This window comes from Schistocerca americana, chromosome X, assembly GCF_021461395.2.
Source record: "Schistocerca americana isolate TAMUIC-IGC-003095 chromosome X, iqSchAmer2.1, whole genome shotgun sequence".
In the NCBI taxonomy this organism is placed as follows: domain Eukaryota; kingdom Metazoa; phylum Arthropoda; class Insecta; order Orthoptera; family Acrididae; genus Schistocerca; species Schistocerca americana.
Genome location: NC_060130.1, coordinates 656,235,990 through 656,263,417, shown reverse-complemented (window position 1 = coordinate 656,263,417; position 27,428 = coordinate 656,235,990). Strand labels below are relative to the sequence as shown.

Genomic DNA, 27,428 nt, shown 5'->3' with positions numbered 1-27,428 from the left:
ACCAGTTTTCTGATCCAAATTGTCAAAGAAATTATTTACGTAGAGTGCATGAAAACCACCCTAAGTACCAAACACTGTAGATTTCCATCCTTAACATGTAATAACTCCAGGCTACAGTGGGGCATATTTCCAACATGTGTATTATTATGAACCATAAAAATTTTCTTTTTATCAGTTTTGAGCTTGAGATGATATAAGCACTAACTGCAAGTTGAGTTGTTCTAGTTGGTAGCAGAGAGGAGGGAAATTCACTTTAGCCTACTCCTGTCAGTGTGCCTTGCACTGTGTGGTACATATCATGATGGATAGAGTTTACTCTTAGGATTTTCTGGTATCCCACCTGAAAATGTTAAAAGCAAGCATATAACAAACGATATTTATTTGGCACCTGCCTACAGTATAAGGCACATTTTCTCTCCACATATTCCATTTTATGGAGGTTTTTCTTGGTAATATTGATAATGGAACGTGGTAAAAATACCCTGAGCATCCCACATAAGAGTCATCAGGTGAATATTCTCCAATATTTTGGTAGATATTTGTGAATTTTTTTTTTTTTTTTTACTGTAGCTGGAGCCATCCCAGACAAATATGCCTTATCATGTTTCTCCTGTGGTGCCCAGTGTCAATGGAAACAAATATGAAGACAGTAACTGTTCTCAAAAGAACGGATTCCACTGATGATTGTGCAGCATCTCTAGAATAATTGATAATTAATTGAAACCCTCAGCTGCTGAGGACACAGATGAATAGCATGACTGCAGGGACTTATCCCTTGCACGCTTCCCATGAGACCCACATTCCAACTGTCCACAATCTACATACGTAATGTTCCTAATAGATACTTTTAAATGGCTACTCGGCCATTGACCTTCTTCTGGGCAAGAGCGCACAGGTTGCCCGAACTCTTATGGGAATCGTCAACTTAAGTGGGTGCAAGTAACAAGTGGATGGGCAAAGTATCTATTAGGAACATAATGTATGTAGATTGTGGGCAGTTGGGAATGTGGGTCTCACGGGAAGTCCCTTCAGTCGTGCTATTCATCTGTGTCATCGGTGGCTCAGATGGATAGAGCATCTGCTGTGTAAGCAGGAGATCCTGGGTTCGAGTCCCGGTCAGGAAACACACTTTCGGCTGTCCCCATCAAGGTATGTCAACAACACCTGTCGGCAGCTGAGGGTTTCAATTAATTATCATTTAATGGAAACAAACTTATTTTCAAAGTGGAATTTTACATGCCTGTTTGACAGTGGTCTCAAGGCAGCCTAACCCAATATTCATTTTATCAATATGTATTATCTAGGACAGCAACACAGCAAGAATAACCAGTACCCCAGGAGCAACTAAGCAGCACTGCAGCATGAAGATAGCAGTCCATGCAGAGCAGGGTCATGCTGTAGCTGCTGCAATACTAGTTATTCATCATGTTTTACTGTCTCTGTTAATACATATCATTATCTCAAAAATCTCACTAGACTAATTTATAACTGCTCAATCAAATGGACATATAAAATTCTGCTTTAAAAATGGTTTTATTTGTAATGGGAATCAAACTGATACTTTCTATCAACACTGGGCCTCATACAAAAGATGTGACAAGCACTATTTGTTTGACATGACTCCATCTACACATTGGGAAAATGATATCGCAAATTTGTACTGAAACAGTAGAGAAAATGTGCATGATGACTCTCAGAAAGGATAGCCTATATATGTGTGTTTCCTAGTGACTTTTGATCCAGTTTACATTATATCTAGGTACAGTAATCCACTATCAGTTTACACACTACATATGTTAAATGAATTTTAGTGTGTGTTACTTCTGTAGTCCCATGTTTTGTACCTTGTATGTATCCACTGATATTTCTATGCTCTGCAAGGACAGTTGTTAATTATAGACCATTTCCTTGAAGTAGTTTTCATTAGAATGAAAATTGACCAATACTAACAAAACTAAGCTGTTCTTATTATTTATTTTCATAGTGCTGACTTCTAATTGAAAATTAATCATCCAAAATTATACATACCCTGCCTTTATTTTTTGTCAAATGAAAGCTGAAAATCTTTGTTCTCTTTTTACTGTAAATTTTCCATTTAGTGAGTAAATGTATAGGTAAAAAACAAGACTAGTAAGTAAATAAAATGACACTGATCAAACAAAAGGTAACAATGAAAAGCAGACCAGAAAGGTAATAATACTAGTAATTTATTATCACATACAATTTTATTTTTGTTCTTAGTACAAAATATTTGCCTGTATCTGCTACTTTCACAATGATCATTACTCTTTTAAGTACTATTTACAATATCTGTGACATCAGCTGCTTATTAATTTTTAACAGCTTAAGCAGCATGTCTCCCCAGACATTGTAGGTATTATAGAAATGACCTTTCTCTCATTTCCACAAGTTTTGCAAATCTGATTGTACCATTAATCTATAATGAAGAACATGAACCCAGTCTCAACAATGTTTTTTTTTAAAGTTCACATGCTACTCAGGTGCAGCAAACATTTACACAGTTCTTTACACTCAGTTTTTCATTCTAATTTACAATGATGACTATGTTTTCAATTTTGATAATCTCACTCATATTATATATATTAAAAGTTTCTTACAAAGCATCACTCAGGAAAGAGTTGCTCTGCAACATTTCTTATAATGAAAATACTGACAATTAATACTGACATGTGAATCATAAATTAAGTTATCAAAAAAAGATATTCATTCTGCATTAAAATAAATTTCACTTTCAGTGCAAAATATCATCACTGATGTGTTGTTGATAATTTGACACACATTAGTGATATGTACACCAGCACGAAATTCCTTCTGAAGCATCAACATTGGTTCTTTGGTTTACAAAATAATGTTCAGTAACATTCTGATTAACATTCCTTCACCTTGGATTTTTGCTTTTATCAGGTGCAAATAACTTCAGCAGTGAAACAATAGGTGCTTCAAAAGCAAGTGAAAGAATGAAAGAAAGAATGTATGATGCCACTACTTGTCCAGAAAATAATATGAGCTGCAAAAAGAAAAGAGACTTAATTAATGGTATTTCATCAAATACTTTCTGTGAGACCAATAATATGAACAGTTAAGTTCATCATTAAAAAAGAAATAATCTTATTGTTCATGAAAATAAAGATAACAATTCAGTAAATAGAGGAGGTACTGAGTAGATGATGAGTGCACAAACAAGAATTTGAACACTGTTCTTCAACGTACAAACTGGTGTTCTCCTGCCGCACACACAGACTGGTAGAGCAATATTTTCTAGCTCGGCCTACTCTAGCCTTTATATGCTTTGAATGACAGCACAAGGTCATAATATACACAGTTATATTCAAGTTCTTGTTTATACTGCAGGCACTTAAATGTGACAGTCCAATGCAAGTGTAAACAAATGAGAAATTAAACTGCTATTGGGAGAGGATAAGTGTAGGGAAACAAACTTTGCCTCCTTCTCATGGGGCTGACAACCTACATGCATTTTTTGCACTTCTGCAGAAGCAGAACTGACACTAGATCATAGGACTGGCCAATCCCTTTTGGTGACATGCAAGATGTACTTTACTAAAAAAATAAGAAGTAAAGAGAGATCACCCTCCACGCACATTAATTATGACATTATAATATTTGTGCATTTTACCACTAAGAAGAAAATTCTATATTAAAATGCATTTATGCATTAACAGTTTTCTCCTAATATACATACCACTGTCACTATGCTTAGATGGAAGGGGCCATCTGTTGTCATCGCCATAACTCTTATCATGAGAGGATGAACTAAGTATGCACAGTATGTCACTCTGCTTAGAGGGTATAGTTTTGTTGATGAAAGAATTTTGTTTATGATTCCTGGAAAACAAAATGAAAGGGAGCTGTAATTACATGGTTTGGTTTGACATCAAACATTACAGTTTACAGATTATGATAATTGTAAATATTTGGTTCATGCTGCAGCACCTCTCCAGGTTACCATAAAGAAAAAAAGATTATTATTGTTCAATAAAATACCAAATTCTAGGAGTGCCTCATATTTTAATATCTCCCAAGACAAATGGATGGTGATGGCACATGCTGAACATAAACAATACAAACAGAGATACTGTATGTGAAATTTAAAACTTTTCCATTATATAAACTGTTCCATGAAATTTTAGCCAAACCTCCAGATGTTAGTAACTTTCTGCTGTGATGATTCAGTAGAGAGTCTTCTGGCTGTATTGAACTGTACAGTGATGAAAGTACACTGAGGTCACCTGTTTAAGACCCACCAACACATGCAGTATGAGATATTCACTCTGCAGCGGAGTGTGTGCTGATATGAAACTTATTCATTCTGCAGCAGTGTGTGCGCTGATATGAAACTTCCTGGCAGATTAAAACTGTGTGCTGGACCGAGACTCTGTAAAGTTTGGAAGGTAGGAGACGAGATACTGGCAGAAGTAAAGCTGTGAGGACGGGGTGTGAGTCATGCTTGGGTAGCTCAGTTGGTAGAGCACTTGCCCGCGAAAGGCAAAGGTCCCGAGTTCGAGTCTCAGTCAGGCACACAGTTTTAATCTGGCAGGAAGTTTCAACACATGCAATGTTTTCCAAGCTGTCACCATGTGTGTTTTGCTTGAGCACATGTGCTTCTTCTGCAAGTCTCTGCACTGCTCTGATCACCTTCCATGCTGAAAGCTCATCTCATAAATATAAAGGTCAATTGTCTTCACATGATAAAGTCACAGAATGACACCAGCTACATGGTGCACAAAGTTTTTCTGTGACAGCATTCCATGCACCATAAATGAAAACTGCTGTTCTGATTGACAAGGGCCTCAGAATGTTGTTTGCCCTTTGATTAATTGAGAATGGAGTCCCAAAAGTTCAAAGTATGGGCCACAATTTGTATTTCATTGTATGTCATTGAATGACCAGTAGAAATACAGTGTTCAGCAATATCGGATTTGCTAGGTTGGAGAAGGTGAGTATGCCACTGATGTTCCTCGATGCACTCCTGAACAGTGAACATCATTTTCCCTGTATAAGGTTTGCTGCATTCATATGCAATCCTATAAACACATGCCTTGTATGGCTATAAGTTACCTCTGTTCAGTTGCAGAAGTGCTTATAGTTTGATGGAGGATGAAAGATCACTTTAACTTCATGGTAGACTAGTTTAACATTATGGTATTGCACCACCCATTTTTGTAGAAACATTTTCAATATTTGTCAGATAAACTGTCACCTTGATGGCCTCATCCTCTTTCTTGTTCTGTCACTTATGTCTGTAGACCTCTCTCTATCTGGTGAGGTGAATATCCACGTCCCAGGAACACAGTTGAGAGATGTTCCAGTCCCACTTGCAGGTTATTGGCTTGGTGATATAAGACTTCAGAATAAGCAGCATAGCATGTGCCATCTTGCAACAAATGCAGCGGAGGAAATTTCTTGGGAGTCTTGCTCTGTGTTGACAAGAGCCACACCGCTGAAGAGCAACATACCTTCTATGGATAAGGTAGCCCTCTCTATCTTATGAGCAGACGTGGATATGATTGTACCCAGAATCAGATGAAATCAACCTTACTGTTCTCATTCCATGGAACGAACATACTGATATGTTCATAATTAAGAACAATTGCATCTCACACACTCAACTATTGCAAATTGCTATTATATGGTTTTAAGGTTTCACCATGATCTTTTTTAATTTATATGCAAGCTGTATCTCACATAAAACCCTTAAATTGTTCCAGTCTGGCACATTGCCTCAGTATGATGTTGTGTATGTCAAAACATGTATCTATTGTTACTGTTCATAGCCTTTCACATTTGGGGTGCATAAGCCCAGGTATTGGTCTTTTTTAGTGTACAGACTTGGCGAAAGTAGGTATTTCTAGTGTGTTGTGGTCACAACTTCTGGTAGTGTGTTACATGATGTTAATTATGGACATATACTTGGAGATAATTTCCAAAATTGTTTGTACTTGCATAGATGTGAATGCCACTTGGCGAAGAACCCCGAACATAAATTCTGTGTTTCCTATGTCAATGTGAGTGTCTTTGAACATCTAAATCTACATACACACTCTGCAAGCCTCAGTATGGTATGTGATGGAGGGTATTTTGTACCACTAATAGTCATTTCCCTTCCTGTTCTAGTCACAAAGAGAGTGAAGGAATAATGATTATCTATATGCCTCCGTACAAGTCCTAATTTCCCTACTCTTATGTTCATGGTCCTTACACAAAATGTACATTGGTAGCAGTAGGATTGTTCTACATTTACTTCAAATGCCAGTTCTCTAAATTTTCTCATAGTGTTCCTCGAAAATACTGTTGCTTTCCCTTGACAGATTCCCATTTGAGTTCCCAAAGAATCTCCGTAATACTTGCATGTTGACCAAACCTACCGGTAATACATCTAGCAGCCTGCCTCTGAATTGCTTCAAGGTCTTCTTTTAATTTGACCTGGTAGAGGTTCCAAACACACAAGCAGTACTCAAGAATGGGTTGCACTAGTGTTCTACATGCAGTCTTCTTTACAGGTGAATCACCACTTACCTAAAACTCCCCCATAAAGTGAAGTCGACTACGCACCTTCCCCACTACAATCCTTACATGCTCATTCCATTTCATATTGCTTTGCAGTGTTACGCCTACATACTTAATGGACCTGATTGTGTCAAATAGCAAACTAATAATGCTGTATTTGAACAGTACATGATTATTTAATTACTCATCTGCATTAACTTACATTTTTCTGCATTTAGAGTTAGCTGCCATTCATCACACTAATTAAAAAATGGTTCAAATAGCTCTGAGCACTATGGGACTCAACTTCTAAGATCATTAGTCCCCTAGAACTTAGAACTACTCAAACCTAACTAACCTAAGGACATCACACACATCCATGCCCGAGGCAGGGTTCGAACCTGCGACCGTAGCGGTCGCTCGGTTCCAGACTGTAGCGCCTAGAACCGCTCGGCCACCCCGGCTGGCCACTAATTATAAATTTTGACTAAGTCATCTTGTATCATTCTATAGTCACTCACTGACAACACCTTCCTGTACACCTGCAAAATCAGCACATAGCAACAGATTGCTGCTCACACTGTCCATCAGATTATTTACATGTATAAAGAATATTAGCAGACCTATCACATTTCCCTGGAGCACTCCTAATGATACCCTTGTCTCTGATGAACACTCATCATTGAGGACAACATGCTGGTTCTTATTACTCAATAAATCTTAGGCATGCCTGACCTTTGTTAACAATCTGCAGTAGAACAGTGTGTCACATGCTGTTCAGAAATCTAGGGATATTGAACCTGCCTGTGGCCTCCAGGCATAGTTCACAGAATATCATGTGTGAGAAGGGCAAGCAGAGTTTTGCACAACTAATGCTTTCTAAATGCATGCTGATTTGTGGACAGCAGCTTTGCCATCTCAAGGAACTTTATTATTTTTGAACTGAGAATGTGTTCAAGAATTCTGCAGCAAACTGATGTTAAAGATATTGGTCTATAATCCTGCAGTCAGTTCTTTTACCCTTCTTACTTTTTTCCAGTCACTTGAGACTTTGTGCTGGGCAAGAGATTCATGATAAATGCAAGCTATGTAAGAGTCCAGTGCTGCTGAGTACTCCTTGTAAAACCAAATTGGAACCCCATCCAGACCTTTCAACTTATTGTTTTCAACTCTCTAAGTTGCTTCTATACTCCAAGGAAGCCTATTACTATGTCCTCCAAACAGGAGTCTGTGTGATGATCAAATGACACTATATTTAGAATGTCAGATTTTCTTTTGCTATCTTTTACTGCCACACCAGATTGTTCAACAAGCAACTGGATAGAAGCCTTCGACTTCCTTAGTGATGTTACATAAGACAAGAATTTTCTCAGTTTTTGGCTAGATTCTTTGCTAAGGTATGCCAGTAGTAGTTCTTCTATGCTTTGTGCATCAATCATTTTAATGATACACAGCTCTTTACTAACTTCTGCCTGTCATCATTTGTGCATTCACTTTTAAACTGAGAATGCAACATTCTTTGCTTCCCCAGCATCTTTCAGATTTTGTTATTAAACCATGGTGGATCTTTTCTGTCCTTAATCTGCTTATTCAGTACATACTCCTCCACAGCAAATATTTATGATCCATCTAAACTTTGCTCATAATTGCACTTTAACATCAAACACAGGCATTGGTCATCTTAATGTGAATGGGCCATGTATATATTCCAGTGGAGAATTGTCCTGTAACCTGCCCCTTAATATTTTTCAGAACTGAAGATGGCACTTTAATTTTGCTAAAACTAGTTATCAATGTACAAATATTTGTGATCTTGGCTAGTAAAGTGTTCCCACAAAAAGACGACACCGTTCATATTAATAGGATCAATGTTTTACTATGTAACAGAATACATCACAAGATTGATTAGAACCCTACTAACCACATCATAAAACAAACGGCGGTAATTTTGACTTTCAGTACTATACTAAACAAGATCATTAAGAGACTGAGAGCACATGTTTCAGTTCCACCTAGGCTGTATGGATTGCCTAAGATCCTTAAAAAAGATATACCTTTATGACCTACTGTGAGCAATATTGGAGCAGACACCTATGACTTGGCCAAGTTCTTGATGTCTTTCTCATACAAATTGCAGAAAAGTATTCACATCATATAAGAAGCTCTACTCATTTTATCAGCAGATGTAAGATGTGTATAATTTCCCGTGCAAGTGCAGCAAATCCTATTACATTGATAACAACACATACTGTTCATGAGCACGTTGTGGAATATCAACAGCATACTCCCTTCCTCTAATCCAGCAAATCTGCTATTGCTGAACACACAATTTCTACTAGCTTTTTGATGAAACACAATGGAACCCCATTATAATGAGTCAATGGACTTTCAGCTGTCTGAAGCCCTTGTCAGTTGCTACAATGCAGTACTTTGTGCACTGTGTGGCCAGCTTCAGTCTTTGATTTTACTATGTGAAGATGATTTATATCAATGTGCTGAGTTTCCACAATGGAGGTTGTTTAGAGTAACACACAAAAAAATGGTACAAATGGCTCTGAGCGTATGCGACTTAACTTCTGAGGTCATCAGTCACCTAGAACTTAGAACCAATTAAACCTAACTAACCTAAGGACATCACACACACCCATGCCCAAGGCAGGATTCGAACGTGCAATCATAGTGGTCGCTCGGTTCCAGACTGTAGCACCTAGAACCGCACGGCTACTCCGGCCGGCCGGAGTAACACACAGACTTGCAACAAGAATGTGTGTGTTCAATCAATGAATGTGCAGTGACAACTGGGTATCCCATTTAAGTGCAGGCAGGGTCTTAAAAAGAAGACAGCAGTGCACTTTTGCCAATATATGCCTGAGGATGGGCAGAAGACTCTGCCCCAAAATATCATTGCAGGTTGTTACTGATGTTGGCAGTTTGACCAAAATGTCATGGAACAAACAGAAATACAGTGAAACCTCGCTTTTACACTTTTTAGGGAAAAAAGATGCAAAATGGAGAAAAACATAAAAGGTGGGAAATTGCTATTTAAGTAGTGAAAATTACATATAGAACAACCTCACTCACATTTTCATAATTTATAAATGATATATGTAAATAATGTGCATAAAAATACTCATCAGAGACTTGTTCATAATGTAATAAAGGTTTTCTGAGTTTTGTACTGTGTTCATCCACCAATGTGCCATTTCATGACACTTTAGCACAACAACTTGCACCAAAAATGACTTATTTTGGAGAGAGGCAGAAAGTAGCAGCTGGAGCTTTTGAGAAGCTAAGGAACAATATTTGGTGATATTCGTGGATGGTTTCGTGCAAGTGTGACATAATGAACAAGTTGGTAAAGTTGTTCTTCATTTTAAGCAAAAAAAAAAAAAAAAAAAAGTGGGTTGTTTTAATTTTTTCACTATGTTTTTCCAGTTCATAAATACAATGGAAAGCTATAAGATCTACATCTGCAGGAGAAATATATGTTTTATTGTCTTCACTACTGCATTTAAATCTGCACTGAGTTATCCAGTTGCAGCTTTTCCCACAATGAAGCAAGTAGGGTCATCATTATTACACAGATCTGGTGTGTCACACCAATTTCCTTCATCTGCTTGAATTAATCCCACTTTTTGAAAGTAGTTGGAGATGGTGGACTCTGTAACTTCTGTCCACGCATTGGCAAAACAGAGCAAAGCATCTAAAATTGGCACTTTAAAGGAAGATGGATATTTTCTACCTTCCAGCAAACTTAACATCTTCTGCACAATGGCTTTTCTGTAACAAGTTTGAAGGTATGGATAATGACCAAATAGAAGGACTGCACATCGCTTGTGCAGTCTGGTGGCAGGAACTCTAACTTCACATTGGTTAAATTTATATTTTTTGAATGTGTAGGGTGCCAATGGGCCAACGGCCTTGCTGCAGTGGTAACACCAGTCCGTCAGATCACCGAAGTTAAGTGCTGTCAGGCTGGGCTAGTACTTGGATGGGTGACCATCCGGTCTACTGAGCAGTGTTGGCAAGCGGGGTGTATTTGGCCCTTGTGAGGCAAACTGAGGAGCTACTTGATTGAGAAGTTGCGGCTCCGGTCTCAGAAACTGACATACGGCTGGGAGAGCAGTGTGCTGACCACATGCCCCTCCATATCCGCATTTAATGATGCCTTAGGGTTGAGGATGACACAGTGGCCGGTCGATACCGTTGGGCCTTCATGGCCAGTTCGGGAGGAGAGAGAGGGTGACAGTACACAAGTCTGATAGTTTTCCTGTTATAGATTCCCATTCTTTCATGAGGGATATGCAGCTGCTTCTTGAGTAGTCCAAATTACACTTTGTTATTGGCAGTGTAGTTCATGGGCAAAGATTTATGTGTTAAAAATGTGCTTTTTTCCAATTTTTCCAATCACAAACAGTTTAATTCTGTTAAAGACACCAGTATTTCTGTCTAGCTTTATTGTAAGACCAACTTTACTGTGTATCCCCACATGGAAATTTCATCTTTAAAGGCAAGTGTTTTGTTTGGTAGGGTGCTGAAAGAGAGAACAGTTTCACCTATGTTGAAGATGTCCTTTCTAAGTGCTTAAAATTTATCACACTGCCATTCGCTAACAGTTTGTATGGTTACACTGTTTCCTTCATCGCATATTGCTTTGAATACCACATTATATACCACTTCTTGAACTTATCGATCCAATCATTAGCTGCAGAGCAGTCCTTGATTCAAAACATATTAGGTGCCTTCAGCAGCTTTTTGTGCATCATGCTATCCATGATTATGTTGGAAGCATGTGCAGTCAGAAACCAGTTCTTCATAATTTCTTCCAGAACTGCATATTTAGTGTATCTGGCATATTTTACAATTTTTAGTTCCAAAACATAGTGTTTTCAACAACTGTGTCCAGCATCATCACAGGTACCACTAAACTCTGTGCTTATGCAATGTGCCATCTGAAATGAACTTGAATTCTTTTAAGAATTTTTACTTTCTTGTGTATCAAAAGGGTTTTCCTATCTCTTTTTGTAATATTTTCCATTTTAAAACTGTGACAAGAAACACTCAACTTCTACTTTAAAGAAACAGATAAAACCACAGTACTTCAATCACTTACACAAGACTGTGAATAACACCACACAGTACTCTTGCCACAGTTGTTGACAGGGCTAGCTATGTCAACAGAAATCTACATTTTTATAAAGTATAGAGTGCAGCAATCTAGTGCCTAGCCATTATTAATGCACTATTTACTAATCTTGAGGCATGTTCGTTCCCTGTTGTTCGGGCACCAGCCATTCAAAGAAATGTGACTGATGCCTGAACAACATGGAACTAAAATGCATTGAGATTAGAAAATAGTGCATTGATAATGGCTAGGCACTAGCCGAAATATGGATTTGCATAATAAAATCTGCAATAAAGGAAAGGATGACTGATTGCTGTGCTATATAATTTATAAATCACATAACAGTCGCTGAGTGCACCCACTTTCCTAATGGAAGGTAACATGAGAAATCTACTTGCATTGGTCTGTAGTGACAGCTTTGTAAGAACAGCCAACATAGATGACCTCAGTTAGCAGATGACACTGTGTCTCTGTGTATTCAACCCATAAAATAAACTATATGATTAGTTATAAATTCTGGGAAGTGGACATCTTCTGCTTATGGTCATAATCACAGAGTTCTGTGTCTCTGCCAGATGTGGTACACAATGTCAGCTTCAGAAAGCACCACACTCCAAGCAGTCTCAGCATGGCACCACACACAGTAACGGAACACATACCAGCGACTTTTTTATGTTTCCACTACAAAACATTCAATTAGCACATTTATTTGTCAGTAGTTATGTCTGTTACCACAGAGAGTGTTGAAAGCCAGAACTAGTTGTGGCATCCCCAAAATAGACTTCTGTTACACATAACTGTGCCAAGTACAATATTTAAGCAGCTGCAAACTGATGCTCAGTCAGTTTGATCCATTTCCAGTTACCTTTAGTTGCCTACAGTTCTTAGACAGTCTTCACACAGTTCTTTTCTACATCTATCAGTTGCTGACCAGGAAACCATCAGACAGTAAAGTGTCAAAGATTGTTTGAAGTGTTAGTCAAAATGTTTACTTATTGAGAGACAGAACTTCCAGACTCTGTAACTACAGACCAAATCAAACTTCAGTTACATTAGTTAGTAATCATCTACTGTGTTAGGTTACATTAAGCCCGCCCAGTTGGCCATGTGGTCTAACACATGGTTTTCTGGGCAGGAAGCAGTGCCAGTCCCCAGCACGAATCCGCCCGGCGAATTTGTGTCGAGGTCCGGTGAGCCGACCAGTCTGTGGATGGATTTTAGGCAGTTTTCCATCTGCCTGGGCAAATGCGCACTGTTTCCCCTTATTCCGCCTCAGCTACACTACGTCGGCGATTGCTGTGCAAACAAGTTCTCCAAGTACGCATACACTACCATTACTCTACCATGCAAACATAGCGGTTACACTTGTCTGGTGTGAGACGTTCCCCGGGGAAGGGGGATGGGGGGGGTGGGGGTGGGGGAAGTGGCGTCCCGTCCACCGGGGGCCGAACCGCACAATAACTGTGGGATGGTGGAGGGGTGAAGTGGATTGCGGTAGTCGTTGTGGGATTGTGGACCACTGCGGCTGCAGCGAGGATGGAGCCTCTCCGTCATTTTTAGGTCCCTGGTTAACATAACATAACATAACATAGGTTACATTAGATTAATAACTTTACATCACTGTCATGCCTTCTTACAAAGCAAAAGCTGAATATTTTTTATGCAAATTTTTAAAATAAATTATTGTTCCTGTTACTCATGTGTTGCCACAGTTATTCTGCTTTACATATATTACCCTGTGACATGACTGTGGTAAGCATGCTAGTAGGCCCCTTTCCTATAGCCATGGAATGCTGTAGCTGGGTGTTCACTTCCTGCTCTCTTTATGATGGTTACCGTACTAAGTTAACACAACCAAGAACAAAGTTAACACTGAAACAATATGCCGACAATAAAATCAACATACAATACTGCTTATGTTATGGCAAACAGAACTAAGAGCTAAAGATCATAGATCAAAAAGTGATTCATTTTTAATTAAATTATTGTTACTCAGTGATAGTTGTGTATTAGGTAATGTAAAATTTTAATGTTTGTCATTTTCTACAGTGACATATTTGGCTTTTTGTGTACATGGAAATATTAGTTAACTAATTAATGAATAAGCAATGGTTTTAGTACCTCATTTGACTTTAGGTATATTCTCCAGTTGTATGTATATCATTCAGTACCTGCTCTGTCAAGTGACACTTTGCTTATAAAAATCACATGATGTGTTTAGGAGTTACACTTCCAATGCATATTATTTCTAAACCATAACTCACACAGAGCAATTATTAATACTAAATAATTTTTCTCTCTTCTTCAACATGACACCACTCACTTCACTGAATAATTAGAAGTTTACACATTTTATCTGTTTCATGTGTGATTTAGTTCATGTGTTCCCAACTTACAGGCGGATAGTCAACCCAAGTCTTACAGTATGTGTAGTTAAATCACTTTCATTTTTTTTAACAAGGATTAACCACTAGTATGACATTTTCAGCATATAAATTTTGTATTGTACATCTTTCCATATGAAGCAGCTTGTTATATTCCCAGCCTAATCTCTCATTGTGAATGCCATGCAACTCTAAAAGTAAAATAATATTTCTGTGTTCATAGACACATAGTGCTATTTCAGAATAAACTGGGTCACTTAACACACAAAATCTGCTACATGGAACATTAAACCCTACTTGTTTTGAGAGAGACACAATTTTTAAGTATATTTTCTATTAATTTAAAATGCAGTTATTAAATTATTGTGCATATGTGTATCATAAAATAGAACATGGTGATAATTATTTGCCTTAAGATACTGTAATCTGTTGAAACAATAAGTGTTGTTAGATAAACTAAAGTCTAGTAAAAATATTTTGATATAAAAATGTGTCATGTCCCTGCATGTATAAACTGAAGTTCACCTTACTATTCTTATATTTGTTATGATAAATAATTTCAAGTGATAACGTAGTTGCAAAATACTCAGTCACAAAAAAGGAAATGTTAGTCATCATTTCCCATAGAAAATTTTGATTATTATGTTTACTGCTTTACACAAATATTTTGACTCCAGTACTGTTATTTCAACGAAGGAATGTTTACTTATTTATTTATTTACATTTTCTTTACGTGGAGCCATCATAATGATGGCTTTTGCAAACGCCACACTTAATACTATGGTTAAATTTACACTTATAAAATACACTATATTCTGTAGCTGTTGCCTCTTATGTCTATTTTTTACATTTATCACATTACAACTGATATGTTAATGCCTCATGTTACAATCACTATCTTAAAATTCGTTGAAAGAATATAAACATTTTTCTATTAGAAAAGACTTTAATTTTGCTTTAAAAACATTTCCCGTGTACATTCTTAGAGTGTTAGGTAGCTTGTTATACCAAATCAAACCACTGATATATGGACTTCTATCAGTCATTTTTAATGTTGTTCTGTTACGGAAATAATTACACTTTGTTCTAGTGTTGTGATCATGTACATCACTGCCCTTGATAGCTTCTGTTGGTTGACTTATAAAAAATACAGCTATTTTGAAGATGTACAGAGAATATATTGTCAGATATTTGTGCTGCACAAACACTTCATGACATGAATCTCTATGTCCCATCCCATGTATAAGTCTTATTGCTCTTTTCTGTAGTAGTAGTATTCTTTTTAAATGTACATCAGGTGCACAGCCCCATAGTTCAATTCCATAATTGAGAAAGGGGTGAAGTGTTCCATAATATACTAATTTCAGTGCTTGGCTAGGAACTATCTTTGCGAGCTGGCTGAGGAGATATATGGCACTACTGACTTTTCCACATATGAAATTAATGTGGTATGTCCACTGCAAATTTTCATCAACATACACACCCAGGAATTTACAGTTACCATTTTCTGTTGCAGAGATATTACACACACTATTCATATTGTTGTGGTGAGAACTGCCTGTTTTAAATTCAGTAGTTTAGATTTGGTGACATTCACCCTGAGTCCCTGACGAATGAAGTATTTTGTTACTTCTGTTACACCACTAGTAGCAAGAGATTCTAGCTCATTAGATTCACTTCCATAGATTAAGATTGACATGTCATCTGCATAGCTTACAATATGGGAGTTAATGGGTTGCGCAATGTCGTTGATATATATAAGGAAGAGAAAGGGTCCAAGGACTGAGCCCTGTGGTAAACCTTGTAATACAGGTTCATTGGTGGATTTTATTATCTAGTTTGTATGACAATTTAGCACTTTGCTTACGATTTAGCAGGTATGTGGTTAGAAGATTCATGGCTTGATCCCCAATACCATAAGAGTTTAGCTTTTTAAGAAGTACCCTATGGTTTGCTGTATCAAATGCTCTTGTCAGGTCCAAAAATATACCTGCAGTCTGCATCTTCTGATCCAACAGACAGTAAGCTTCATGGATGAACTGTGTAACTGCTGTGGTTGTACTTAGCTCTTTTCTGAAGCCATGCTGCGAATCTACAAGCAGTTTATGTTTTGTGAAAAAGGCACTTAGCTGAGAAAGGACAACGCTTTCGAATGTCTTACTAAAAGTGGGAATTAATGATATTGGTCTATAGTTGGAGACATCTTCCTTACTTCCCTTTTTATACACTGGTTTCACTACACTCATTTTTAGAACCGTTGGGTACATGTTTTCTCTAATGCTGCAATTAATCAGGTGAGTAAGAGGTTTAGAGATTTCTTTTAAGCACACTTTAGTAATAGCACTGGATACGTGATCCCATCCAGATGAAATTTTTTTCTTTAGCATGTATATTGCCCTGTGAACTTCCAGCTCATTCACTTCCACAAATTCAAATTCGGTACACTGGGTGAGATGGCATCAGGTCTCTACCTGTGAATCTATAATATGGGTTGAGTGTTCACCAGAAATGTAGTAGTTATTAAAAATATTACATATAGTATCTGGGTTTATTATAATGTTACCATCATGTCTTATGCTGAGTGGTTCCATGTTCATCTTGTTAGGACCTTTCCGGTATTTGTCAATCAGCTTCCAAGATGCTTTGCTTATGTTATCAGACTGTTCCATTGTTTTGCTGTTAATCTGCTTCCTTAGGTTAACAATTTCAGTTTTAAAAGTTTGCTTAGCCCTATTGTATTTTTCCTTGAAAACCTGCGTAGTAGTAGCTTTATAAAGCTGGTTTAGATCATGTATTTGCTGCCTGAGCCTAATCAGATTTGTTGGGAGATTTAGTCTAGTATTACTTCCATTTTGACAGTGTTTAAATACCTTCTGGATTTCTCTGACTGGACAACTATATTCATAGTGATGCAGTAGGGTTGAGTAGAATTCACTCCATTTCTCATCTGACCCTTTTACCTGGTACACAGAATTCCATTTCTAATTCGCTAGTTTGTCTTTAAGAGCATTAGTATTTGAGGTATTCAGCATTCATTTCTGTAGCACAATTTTTGTTATTTTAGGCACAACTGAATTTTTGTATTCTATCACCTTTACCTTATCTATAACATCTTTGTTGATTATAGCATAATCTATTCTAGTGGAACATGTGTCCATCACTCTGGTGTCAGAGTTCATTATATTTACAAGATTATATGAGGTCAGTACATCACTGAGTTTCAAGTTTACTATTCTATTTGAGTTTGCATCTATATTAAAGTCACCTAATATAGTAAGGTCATTAGAACTGGCCTGACCAACAACACAACTAAGTTTATCCATAAACAGCATTACATCAGTGTTTGGTGGTCTATATACTCCAATCAATTTATGCTTTTGTAACTTAAGTTCATTACTGTCATTGCAATTGATCCTTCTTTGGTGTGGTGTTCAAGAAAGGAATTTTTTTAGCTTCTATAGCCTTATTAACATAAACTGCCACACAACCACCTTTATGGTTTTGCCTACAATAACTATTTGCTAGTATGTAACCTTCTAATCTATAATATATTATTTCACTGCATTTTAGCCCATGTTCCATTATTACTAGAACATGTGGCAAGTGTTCCTCTATAATATATGTGGATATTCTCCTGAAGTGCACTATGGCTTACATATAAGGATTATAATTAACTTTTTTACAACATTACACAAATAATATCATGTATAGTGTGTTTACACTGTGAAATCCTCAGACCTTTTCCAAGGGACTAATATATTAAGGAGGCAATAACATAAGTGCCATGGTCAATATTTTTAACTCACAGATCTACAGGAATATTGATTCTATCAGAGTGCTTTCTGTTGACTCAGATGTTGAATTCTGATGTCACTGAATATGGCTATAAAAATGTAATTAATTACTAATGGACTGAGTAGTTCTTGTAAAGGTAGAGTAATTTTTGAAAAAAACGTTTTTACTGTTACATGTAAATAAAGAAAATTTAAAAAAAGATTATATCATAGATTTACTGGACAAGTAGGGCCAAGAAATACATTTATTTTGTTATGGAATTTAGTTAAAAGTCTTACCACCATAGCCTGTTGAACAAGCTACAACAATCCATCCCAGAGCCAATGCCCAGGCAGAATGACTCAGTGAAGAATATGCAGCACCAGTTACTGGGTGCAGTTCCACATTGTACAGGCCATAGATAAGTGCCAGGATGCCTGTTATTGAAAGCAGCCATCCACATATCACTGCAAACTAAATTAAATGGTTCATTAAGAGCAGGGAAAATATGCTTTACCCAACTGAAAGACATCAATTATAATTAATTAATTCAGTTATTTAATAAATGTTTTACTATATGAGTAATATGAATAACTCATCACAGATGAGATAATGTGTATTTGAGTACCTGTCTAGTTGTGTATGTGAATGTGAGCATCTTCTGTTAGAAGAAGAGCCAGAGCTCAAAAGCTAGTTGTTAATAATATGTTCTGTTACATGGGTCTATTTACAGCACATAAGTCAGCTGAATGTGAGTGACTGCCCTTCCTTTATTTTTCATATTCACTGAGGTGACAAAAGTATCTCCTAATATTGGGTTGACCTCATTTTGCCTGGAGTAGTGCAGCAACTCACATTGGCATGGACTCAACAAGTCATTGCTCAGCCATGTGCTATTTTGTCAAAAACTGACATTTTGAGTCCATGGTTGTGTAAAAAATATAGGTTGACTTTTGTATAGAAGATAGCAGCAACCAGCCACTTTTACAATGCTATTTATTTATTTAAGCAGTCCTGTTACTGGTTTCGAACTGACAGGTTCATCTTCAGATGGCTCTCTATGTTTTACATTAGCTTTCACCTTTTGTTCCCCCAACTGACAAAGTTTCTTTGGGGTGGTGGTGCCCTACAACTAAAACAAAATGTGATACAATGTCTTTTTAACTGTAATTGTGCCTCACAATGATTTTAAGTGATGTAAACAAGCTATTAAAGGGAAGATATTTCGTTTACTTACAATGAAAAATCCACATCATTGTGTTCCAGTGCAGACTGCTTATGATCTAGCAGCAGTAAAAAACTGTATGATGCACTTTTTTTATGTATATATATGCAAATAATGTAAAACGAGAGTGGAAGAGTTTGCCATTGTTATGGTTGTAATATCACCATCCTTGTATACATACCTCCATGTGATCAAACTTCTTAGTGTGTTGCTTTACATTATGTGCATATATATATAGATAAAAGAGTGCATGATACAGTTTTACGCTGCTACGAGATCATAAAAAGTCTGCACTGGAACATAATGGCGCGGATTTTTCATCGTAAGTAAATGAAACATTTATCATTTAATAATTTGTTTACATCACTTAAAATCATTGTGAGGTGCAATTACAGTTAAAAATACATTGTCTCACATCTTGTTGTAGTTGTAGAGCACCAATATCCCATGGAAATTTCATCAGTTGGGGAAACAAAAGGCGAAATATAATGTAAAACGTGAACTAGCCATCTAAAGATGAACCTGTTAGTTCAAAACCGGTAACAGCACTGTTTAAATAAATAAATAGCATTGTAAAAAGTGGCTGGTTGCTGTTATCTTCTATGTAAGAGTCAGCCTATATAATACTGAGCCATGTTGCCTCTACAGCCATCCATAGTTATGAAAGTGTTGCTGGTGCAGGATTTTGTGCATGGACTGACCCCATGATTATGTGCCATAAATAATTGATGGCTAGCCAAATCATTCACTCAAATTGTCCATAATGTTCTTCACACCAGCCATGAACAATTATGGCCTGGTAACATGGCACATTAACATCTGGAAAAATTCCATCATTGTTTAGGAACATGAAGTCTATAATGGCTGCAAATAGTCTCCAAGTAGTTGAACATAACCACTTCCAGTCAATGATCAGTTTAGTTGGATCAGAGGGCCCAGTCCATTCTGTGAAAACACAGACCACACCATTACGGTGCCACCATCAGCTTGCACAGTGTCTTGTTGACAACCTGAGCCACACTCAAACCATATCATCAGCTCTTACCAACTGAAATCAGGACTCATCTTACCAGGACACAGTTTTCCAGCTGTCTTGGGTCCAACCCATATGGTGATGAGCCAAGGAGAGGTGCTACAGGTGATGTGCTATTAGCAAAGGCACTCACATTGGTCATCTGCTGCCATAGCACATTAATATCAAATTTTACCACACTGTCCCAGTGGATACATTCATAGTTACACATTGTTACTGATATGGATAAGGTAAATGTAAGTGGTTATAAGCTCTCTGCACATGTAATGAGAGAAAATATGGAGAAAGGAGGAGTTGCCATATATGTCAAAAGTTATCATTGTGCAAAAAGTATAGAAACAAAAAAGTTTTGTGTAGAGAAACATATAGAAGCATGTGCCTGTGAGCTTAAATTAAATAAAGGCACATTTATAATTGTAACTGTATATAGGTCCCCATCAGGAAATTTTCATCTATTTCTGAAAAATTTGGACTCCTTGTTGTGCTATCTGTCAGACAGGGGGAAGCAAATTATTATTTGTGGGGACTTCAATGTAGATTCTCTGAAAGAGGGTAATAGGAAAAATGACCTTGAAGTATTACTCGGTTCTTTCAATTTGACACCCATTATTGATTTTCCTACTCAGGTGGTAAAGGATAGCAGCTCACTGATAGATAACTTCTTTATAGACCAAGATAAGTTTAACCAGATAAATGCTCAGCCTGTTGAGAATGGTCTTTCTGATCATGGTGCACAGCTAGTTACAATATATGACATAGCTCCATTCAGCAACACTAAACAGTCCTCCAAAGTAGTACGTTCAGTCAACGATTTAACAATTGCAAATTTCAGGGAAAGCCTACAGCAGTTAGACTGGGATGAGGTGTACCGTGAACCTGATGCCAATTTAAAATATAATTTATTTCATGACATTTTTGTAAATGCATTTGAAAACTGCTTCCCCAAGAAAATAGTTAAATATACTCGTAAGAAACTTTGTAACAAACCATGGCTTACTAAGGGTATAAAAATATCTTGTAACCGGAAAAGGGAACTGTATCTGACAGCAAGAAAGAGTAGTGACCCAGAAGCTATCAAAAATTATAAAAACTACTGTGTTATATTAAGAAAAGTTATTAAAAAATCCAGGAGTATGTGTATCATGTCTGAAATCAGCAACACTGATAATAAAATTAAAACAATTTGGAATATTATTAAAAGAGAAACAGGTCAACCAAGAGCAGAGGAAGACAGTATTACCATCAAATTGAATGAAAGCTTTACGAACAAAAAGTCAGAAGTTGAAAATATTTTTAATAATCATTTTCTAAATGTTGTGGATATAGTAGGATCCAGGTGTTCATTAGAAGATGCTAGGCTGTTAATGGAAGAGGCCATACCTATGCAATTTGATACAATTGAAATCTCACCCACTTCTCCCTCTGAAATTAGGAAAATAATAAACTTGCTTAAAAGCAAAAACTCACATGGAATTGATGGCATTTCCAGCAAAATACTAAAAGCTTGTTCTTAACAGATAAGTAAGATTCTCAGCCACCTGTGTAATAGCTCTCTGGAACAGGGCATTTTCCCTGATAGACTGAAATATGCTATTGTTATACCTTTGCATAAAAAGGGGGATAGATCTGATGTCAACAATTACCGTCCAATCTCCCTTCTAACAGCTTTATCCAAAATTTTTGAGAAAGTAATGTATTCAAGAGTAGCTTCACATATCTGTAAAAATGAAGTACTAACAAAATGTCAGTTTGGTTTCCAGAAAGGTTTTTCAACAGAAAATGCCATATATGCTTTCACCAGTCAAATTTTGAATGATCTGAATAACCGAACACCACCCATTGGGATTTTTTGTGATCTCTCAAAGGCTTTTGATTGTGTAAATCATGAAATTCTGCTACACAAGCTCAAGTATTGTGGCATGAGTGGGACAGTGCACAAATGGTTTAATTCGCACCTAACTGGAAGAGTGCAGAAAGTTGAAATAAGTAGTTCTCGTAACATGCAAAGATCAGCACATTCCTCAAACTGGGGAACTATCAAGAATGGGGTTCCACAAGGGTCAGTCTTGGGTCCTTTGTTGTTCTTATTATATATTAATGACTTGCCATTCTATATTCATGAAGAGGCAAAGTTAGTTCTCTTTGCTGATGATACAAGTATAGTAATCACACCTGAGAAACAAGAATTAACTGATGAAATTGTCAATACCGTCTTTCAGAAAATTACTAAGTGGGTCCTTGTAAACAGACTCTCACTGAATTTTGATAAGACACAGTACATACAGTTCCGTACAGTGAATGGTATGACGCCATTAATAAATATAGACCTTAATCAGAAGCATATAGCTAAGGTAGAATATTCCAAATTTTTAGGTATGTCCAATGATGAGAGATTAAATTGGAAGAAACACATTGATGATCTGCTGAAACGTTTGAGTTCAGCTACTTATGCAATAAGGGTCATTGCAAATTTTGGTGATAAACATCTTAGTAAATTAGCTTACTACGCCTATTTTCACTCATTGCTTTCATATGGCATCATATTTTGGGGTAATTCATCACTGAGGAATAAAGTATTTATTGCACAAAAGCGTGTAATCAGAATAATAGCTGGAGTCCACCCAAGATCATCCTGCAGACATTTATTTAAGGATCTAGGGATATTCACAGTAGCTTCTCAGTATATATACTCTCTTATGAAATTTGTTATTAACAACCAAACCCAATTCAAAAGTAATAGCAGTGTGCATAACTACAATACTAGGAGAAAGGGCGATCTTCACTATTCAAGATTAAATCTAACTTTGGCACAGAAAGGGGTGAATTATACTGGCACTAAAGTCTTTGGTCACTTACCAAATAGTATCAAAAGTCTGACAGATAACCAACAAGTATTTAAGAAGAAATTAAAAGAATTTCTGAATGACAACTCCTTCTACTCCATAGAGGAATTTTTAGATATAAATTAAGAAAAAAAAGAAAAAAAAAACAAAAATATTAAAAAAAATAAAAAAAATAAAAATAAAAAATAAAGAAAAACAAAAAAACACACAAAAAAAATAAAGTTGTTATACCAACTTAAGTATGTTGTTAAATTAACCTAATTATGTCATGTATTGGAAAATTCGACTCGTTCCACATCATTACGAAATATCGTATTCATGATCCATGGAACTAGTATTAATCTAATCTAATCTAATCTAATCTAATAGTAGAAGCCATGTTGATTTCTGTGGTTATTTCACACAGTGTTGCCTGTCTATCTGCACTGAAAACTCTATGCAAACACCTCTGGTCTTGGTCATTAAGTGAAGGCTATCAGTCACTGCATTGTCTGTGGTGAGAGGTAATGCCTGAAACCTGGTATTCTTGCTGCACTCTTGACACTGTGGATCTTGGAATATTGAATTCTCTAACAATTTCCAAAATGGAATGTCCCACATGTCTAGCTCAAATTACTGTTCCACATTCAAAGTCTGTTAATTCCTGTTGCACGGTGCTAATCATGTCCAAAATGAGTCACCTTAGTACAAATGACAACTCCACCAATGCATTGCCCTTTTATACCTTGCGTATGTGATACTATCACCATCTGGATAGGTACATATAGCTATCCCATGAGTTTAAATTTAAATTCAAACATAAGGGAATTAGTCGTAAATTGTAAAGAAGAAATTAATATGTAATATATTGTAAAAAGTCATCTACATACTATGCTGCAATCTTTTATATATATATATATATGTATATAGGTTAAATTTTAGAGTAGACTATGTAAATGTCATTGTACCATCAAAATGACAGGGCCTGTATGTAATGATACAACATTTATCACTCATAATACATCTAATGACTGAAATAAATAAATGTATTCAACATTGTAACTGGTGACAAGATACATGGTGTTTCAAAAAGAATATACTTATTTTGAACACATATATTTATTAAATTGTAAGACATGCAACTATGAAGCTTGGGACATATATTTATAAATCTCTCAAGTTTAGATTACGGATGTTCAATATGTTCTCCACCAATGGCATGAACAATGTCACATTGATACTCACATTCCTTTCATACTAGAGAATGCATGTCCATTGTGATTATGTTATGGTAGTACTTATTTGGTTCTTCAACTCCTCTAGGTTCTGTGGTAGTGTTGGTACATAAACATTGTTCTTAATGAAATCCCACAAGAAGAAGCCATAGGGCTTCAAATCTGGTGACCACAGAGGCCAGCTGTGAAGGGCTAAGTTGCCAGCTGTTTCACAACCAAGCCAATGGCTGAGTAGAGTTCCATTCACTTTGTGACTCCAAAGACGGGGTGCCTAATCTTGTTGATAAATGGAGTTTCACTTGTACATCCTCAGAAATAACCAGTTTTGTAACATAGCAGGATACTACTGACTGTTAATAACAAGTTGATTTTATAGGACTACATTGGAAAGCAGCTGAATCTGTGTGACATTTTCATCAGAAACATGAGGGTGGCTGGGACTCTTTCCTTTACATACACATTCTGTGTCTACAAACTGTCGATACCATCTGTGAATGTTCCATCCATTCAGAGAATCAGTTTGGTACCTTATTCTGAAACGTTTTTGTACTATAATCATGGAATTCCACTTCAAAAACTTGAGAGCACAAAATGATTTCTCTTGCAGAGTAGCCATTTTGCAACATGATGGTAATCAAGAAACAGAAGACAAACAACATCTGGCAGCAAGGAATATAAACTAGACAATGTATTTGTTCCTCCAATAACCAAGCTGTGGCACAGTGACTGATAGATAATACATTGTAACATGTATATCCTTTTTGAAACACCCTGTATAACTCTATCAATATGTCCCAGGGACAAAATAGTAGTCACATATCTGGAGCTTTCCTGTTGATGGTTATTTGACAAATATGATGAAAACATGGAGCATGGGTAAATAATGGTGCAAACTTTCTTTACCAGTAGTGGGCACATCACCACAATTGGGTCTGAAGAATGAGCAACAGTAATGATGGATCAACAAACTGAAGTATGCTTTCCTAAACTTCTTTGAAGAATCCAGGAGAAAGAGCCACAACAGGTCCCATGTGATCTGCCCATGTGCATCTGCTCACACTACAGAAGAGAGAGAGAGAGCGAGAGCGAGAGCGAGAGAGAGAGAGAGAGAGAGAGAGAGGGAGGGGGGGAAAGATGATGAAACTGTTGGAGATGGAATACAATCTCAGAATGGACAAGAAGAATGGGGGTCAAATTAGCAATTGGCTCTGCCCTTCTTGAAAGGAATCATTTTAGTGTATAGAAGAAATCATTGAGAGAAATCACAGAAAACTTAAATTTGGATTGGTGAATGAAAATGTGAACACCATTCCTCCAAACTGCAAATCCAATGTCTCAATCACTGAGAGTTTATTAAAAAAATCTTAAGGGTTTTGGAATAAATGCATTTTAGCATCCAGCTTATAGTCTAGTCTGATCCCTTGGGAATTTTTATCTTTCCAAAAGAGACATAAATTATCTGTGACCATTGTTCTGAGCCCCTCAAAATGACTGCGTCTGCCTGCAAGCCCTGATAAGTAACTCTCCCAAGGACACAAAAGAATGAATCTTCACTATACAATTGCTGAGAATACAATGGTGGATAAGCCACTGAGAAAATGTAAAGTTTTTGGGAATAAACCAGTTTGTGTTACTTTCACAGAACTTGCAAAGTATCCACATAAAAGAGAAATAAACCTCAGAGTTTATGAATGAATAATCCTAGACACATATATCCACAATAATGGCCATATAGGGTATAAACTGGACTGTCAACAGTTTAGGAATGCAATAAATAAGAGCATGGAAAAACTATTTCATTTACATTTTTCTTGGTACCTTGTTCATTGTTATTTTGCAGTCAGTTTTGTACAGTAGCCATCCTACACACATTCCAATGATATATGGACCTAATCTGGTCCATGGTTTGTCATATATCTTATCAAACAATGCTAGAGGATCATCTTCACTGAAAAATAGAGAGAAAAGTAGTTATTATTTACATTTTATTGGATTGAATGGAAGTAATACAAGCAATGAGTCAAAACAGGTTCCTTGATGATTGCTACTGATTTCATTGGGAACAATATTGGTACTTGCATAAAATTTTATAGAGAATTTTAAAATTATCTTAGCATACAATGCAAAATACAGTGAACAACTGTAAAGTGCCCTGGATTCTGTTTTATCATGGGTTTTTAAATAAAATTTGTGTCAGAAAGTATTGTTGTGCTATTATATATCTAGCCTTGAGTGATTTATACATTTGTATTGTAGTTTTTGTGTTGGTAATAGTTAAAAAACAAATAGTGGAGAAGAGACATTAATCCACCGTCTAAACTATAATTGATTAGGTGTACAAAATTTTGCTAATGAATGTATGACTTTTCCACAAACTAAATCTATGGGGTAGTAATGATAATGGAATGAACAAAAAATCTCCCTAAGTAATTGTTATTATTGACAGTCAGTCAACAAAAGCAGGGAACAAAGTCCCTGAATTACATGCATCCAGTTAAATACTTTTTTCATCACAGAGACAGCATTACTTATGCCTAATTCAATACATTACTGTGTGTTTTAGTTGTGTTCACGATTATGTTATCACTTCGTCATGACATAAGGTTTTCATCATCAGTTTCCAGTACATTTCTCATCATGGCATCATATACACAAGATCACAAATTGACTTATTCTGCACCATATTGGTCAACAAATAAATAAAAGACTTAATAATGAAATACTAGAAAACATACTAGAGTTTGTCTAGTCATTCCAAAACATTTAAGATTACTGCTATGTTACATTATAAGTTATTAATAAATAACATTAACAGTAGTGATCCTATCTCCCTAAGCTGAGGCACACCTAGCTCTTGCATGGGTTGAAACATATCTTAACATCAAAAAGCAAAGGAACACATTAACAAATAATACAACAGGAATAAGACTAAATTTAAAGTGGAGTAGCATTTAATGACTCATAAGAGCCAGTGCTGGGCTCACATCTATTCTTGACATACAATAATTATTTACCCATGACATTGCAGGAATGTTTTCTGATGACACAAGCATACTGATAAAGGGTTCAGATATGCCCATATGAAACATAGGCAGGAGGATAATGGAATAGACTTACAGCTGTTTCACAGCAGACAACTTAAACCTAAATTTTACAAATATTCTTTTTACAGAACTACAAACAAAAACGACTTAAATGTACCAGAAGTAGAGATCAAGAGGCACACAAAGGATGAGGCTCCATGTGTAGAGTTCCTTGGCTTCCAGATGTACAATGAACTGAAGTCGCTCCAATACTTGGATAAA

At 36.5% G+C, this 27,428-nt stretch overlaps 1 protein-coding gene across 1 annotated transcript in view; it reads right to left on the bottom strand.

Annotated features, from left to right (window-relative positions):
• Positions 1–2,644: 2,644 nt before the first annotated feature.
• Positions 2,645–27,428, bottom strand: part of LOC124556231 (O-acyltransferase like protein-like) — a 263,370-nt gene continuing 238,586 nt past the window's right edge. The window contains exons 12-15 of the mRNA XM_047130221.1: positions 25,942–26,071; positions 18,108–18,282; positions 3,722–3,864; positions 2,645–3,028 (exon numbers count right to left, since the gene is read on the bottom strand). Coding sequence (XP_046986177.1) covers positions 2,900–3,028; positions 3,722–3,864; positions 18,108–18,282; positions 25,942–26,071 — 577 coding nt within the window. The 3' untranslated portion in view covers positions 2,645–2,899. The remainder of the gene's footprint in view (positions 3,029–3,721; positions 3,865–18,107; positions 18,283–25,941; positions 26,072–27,428) is intronic.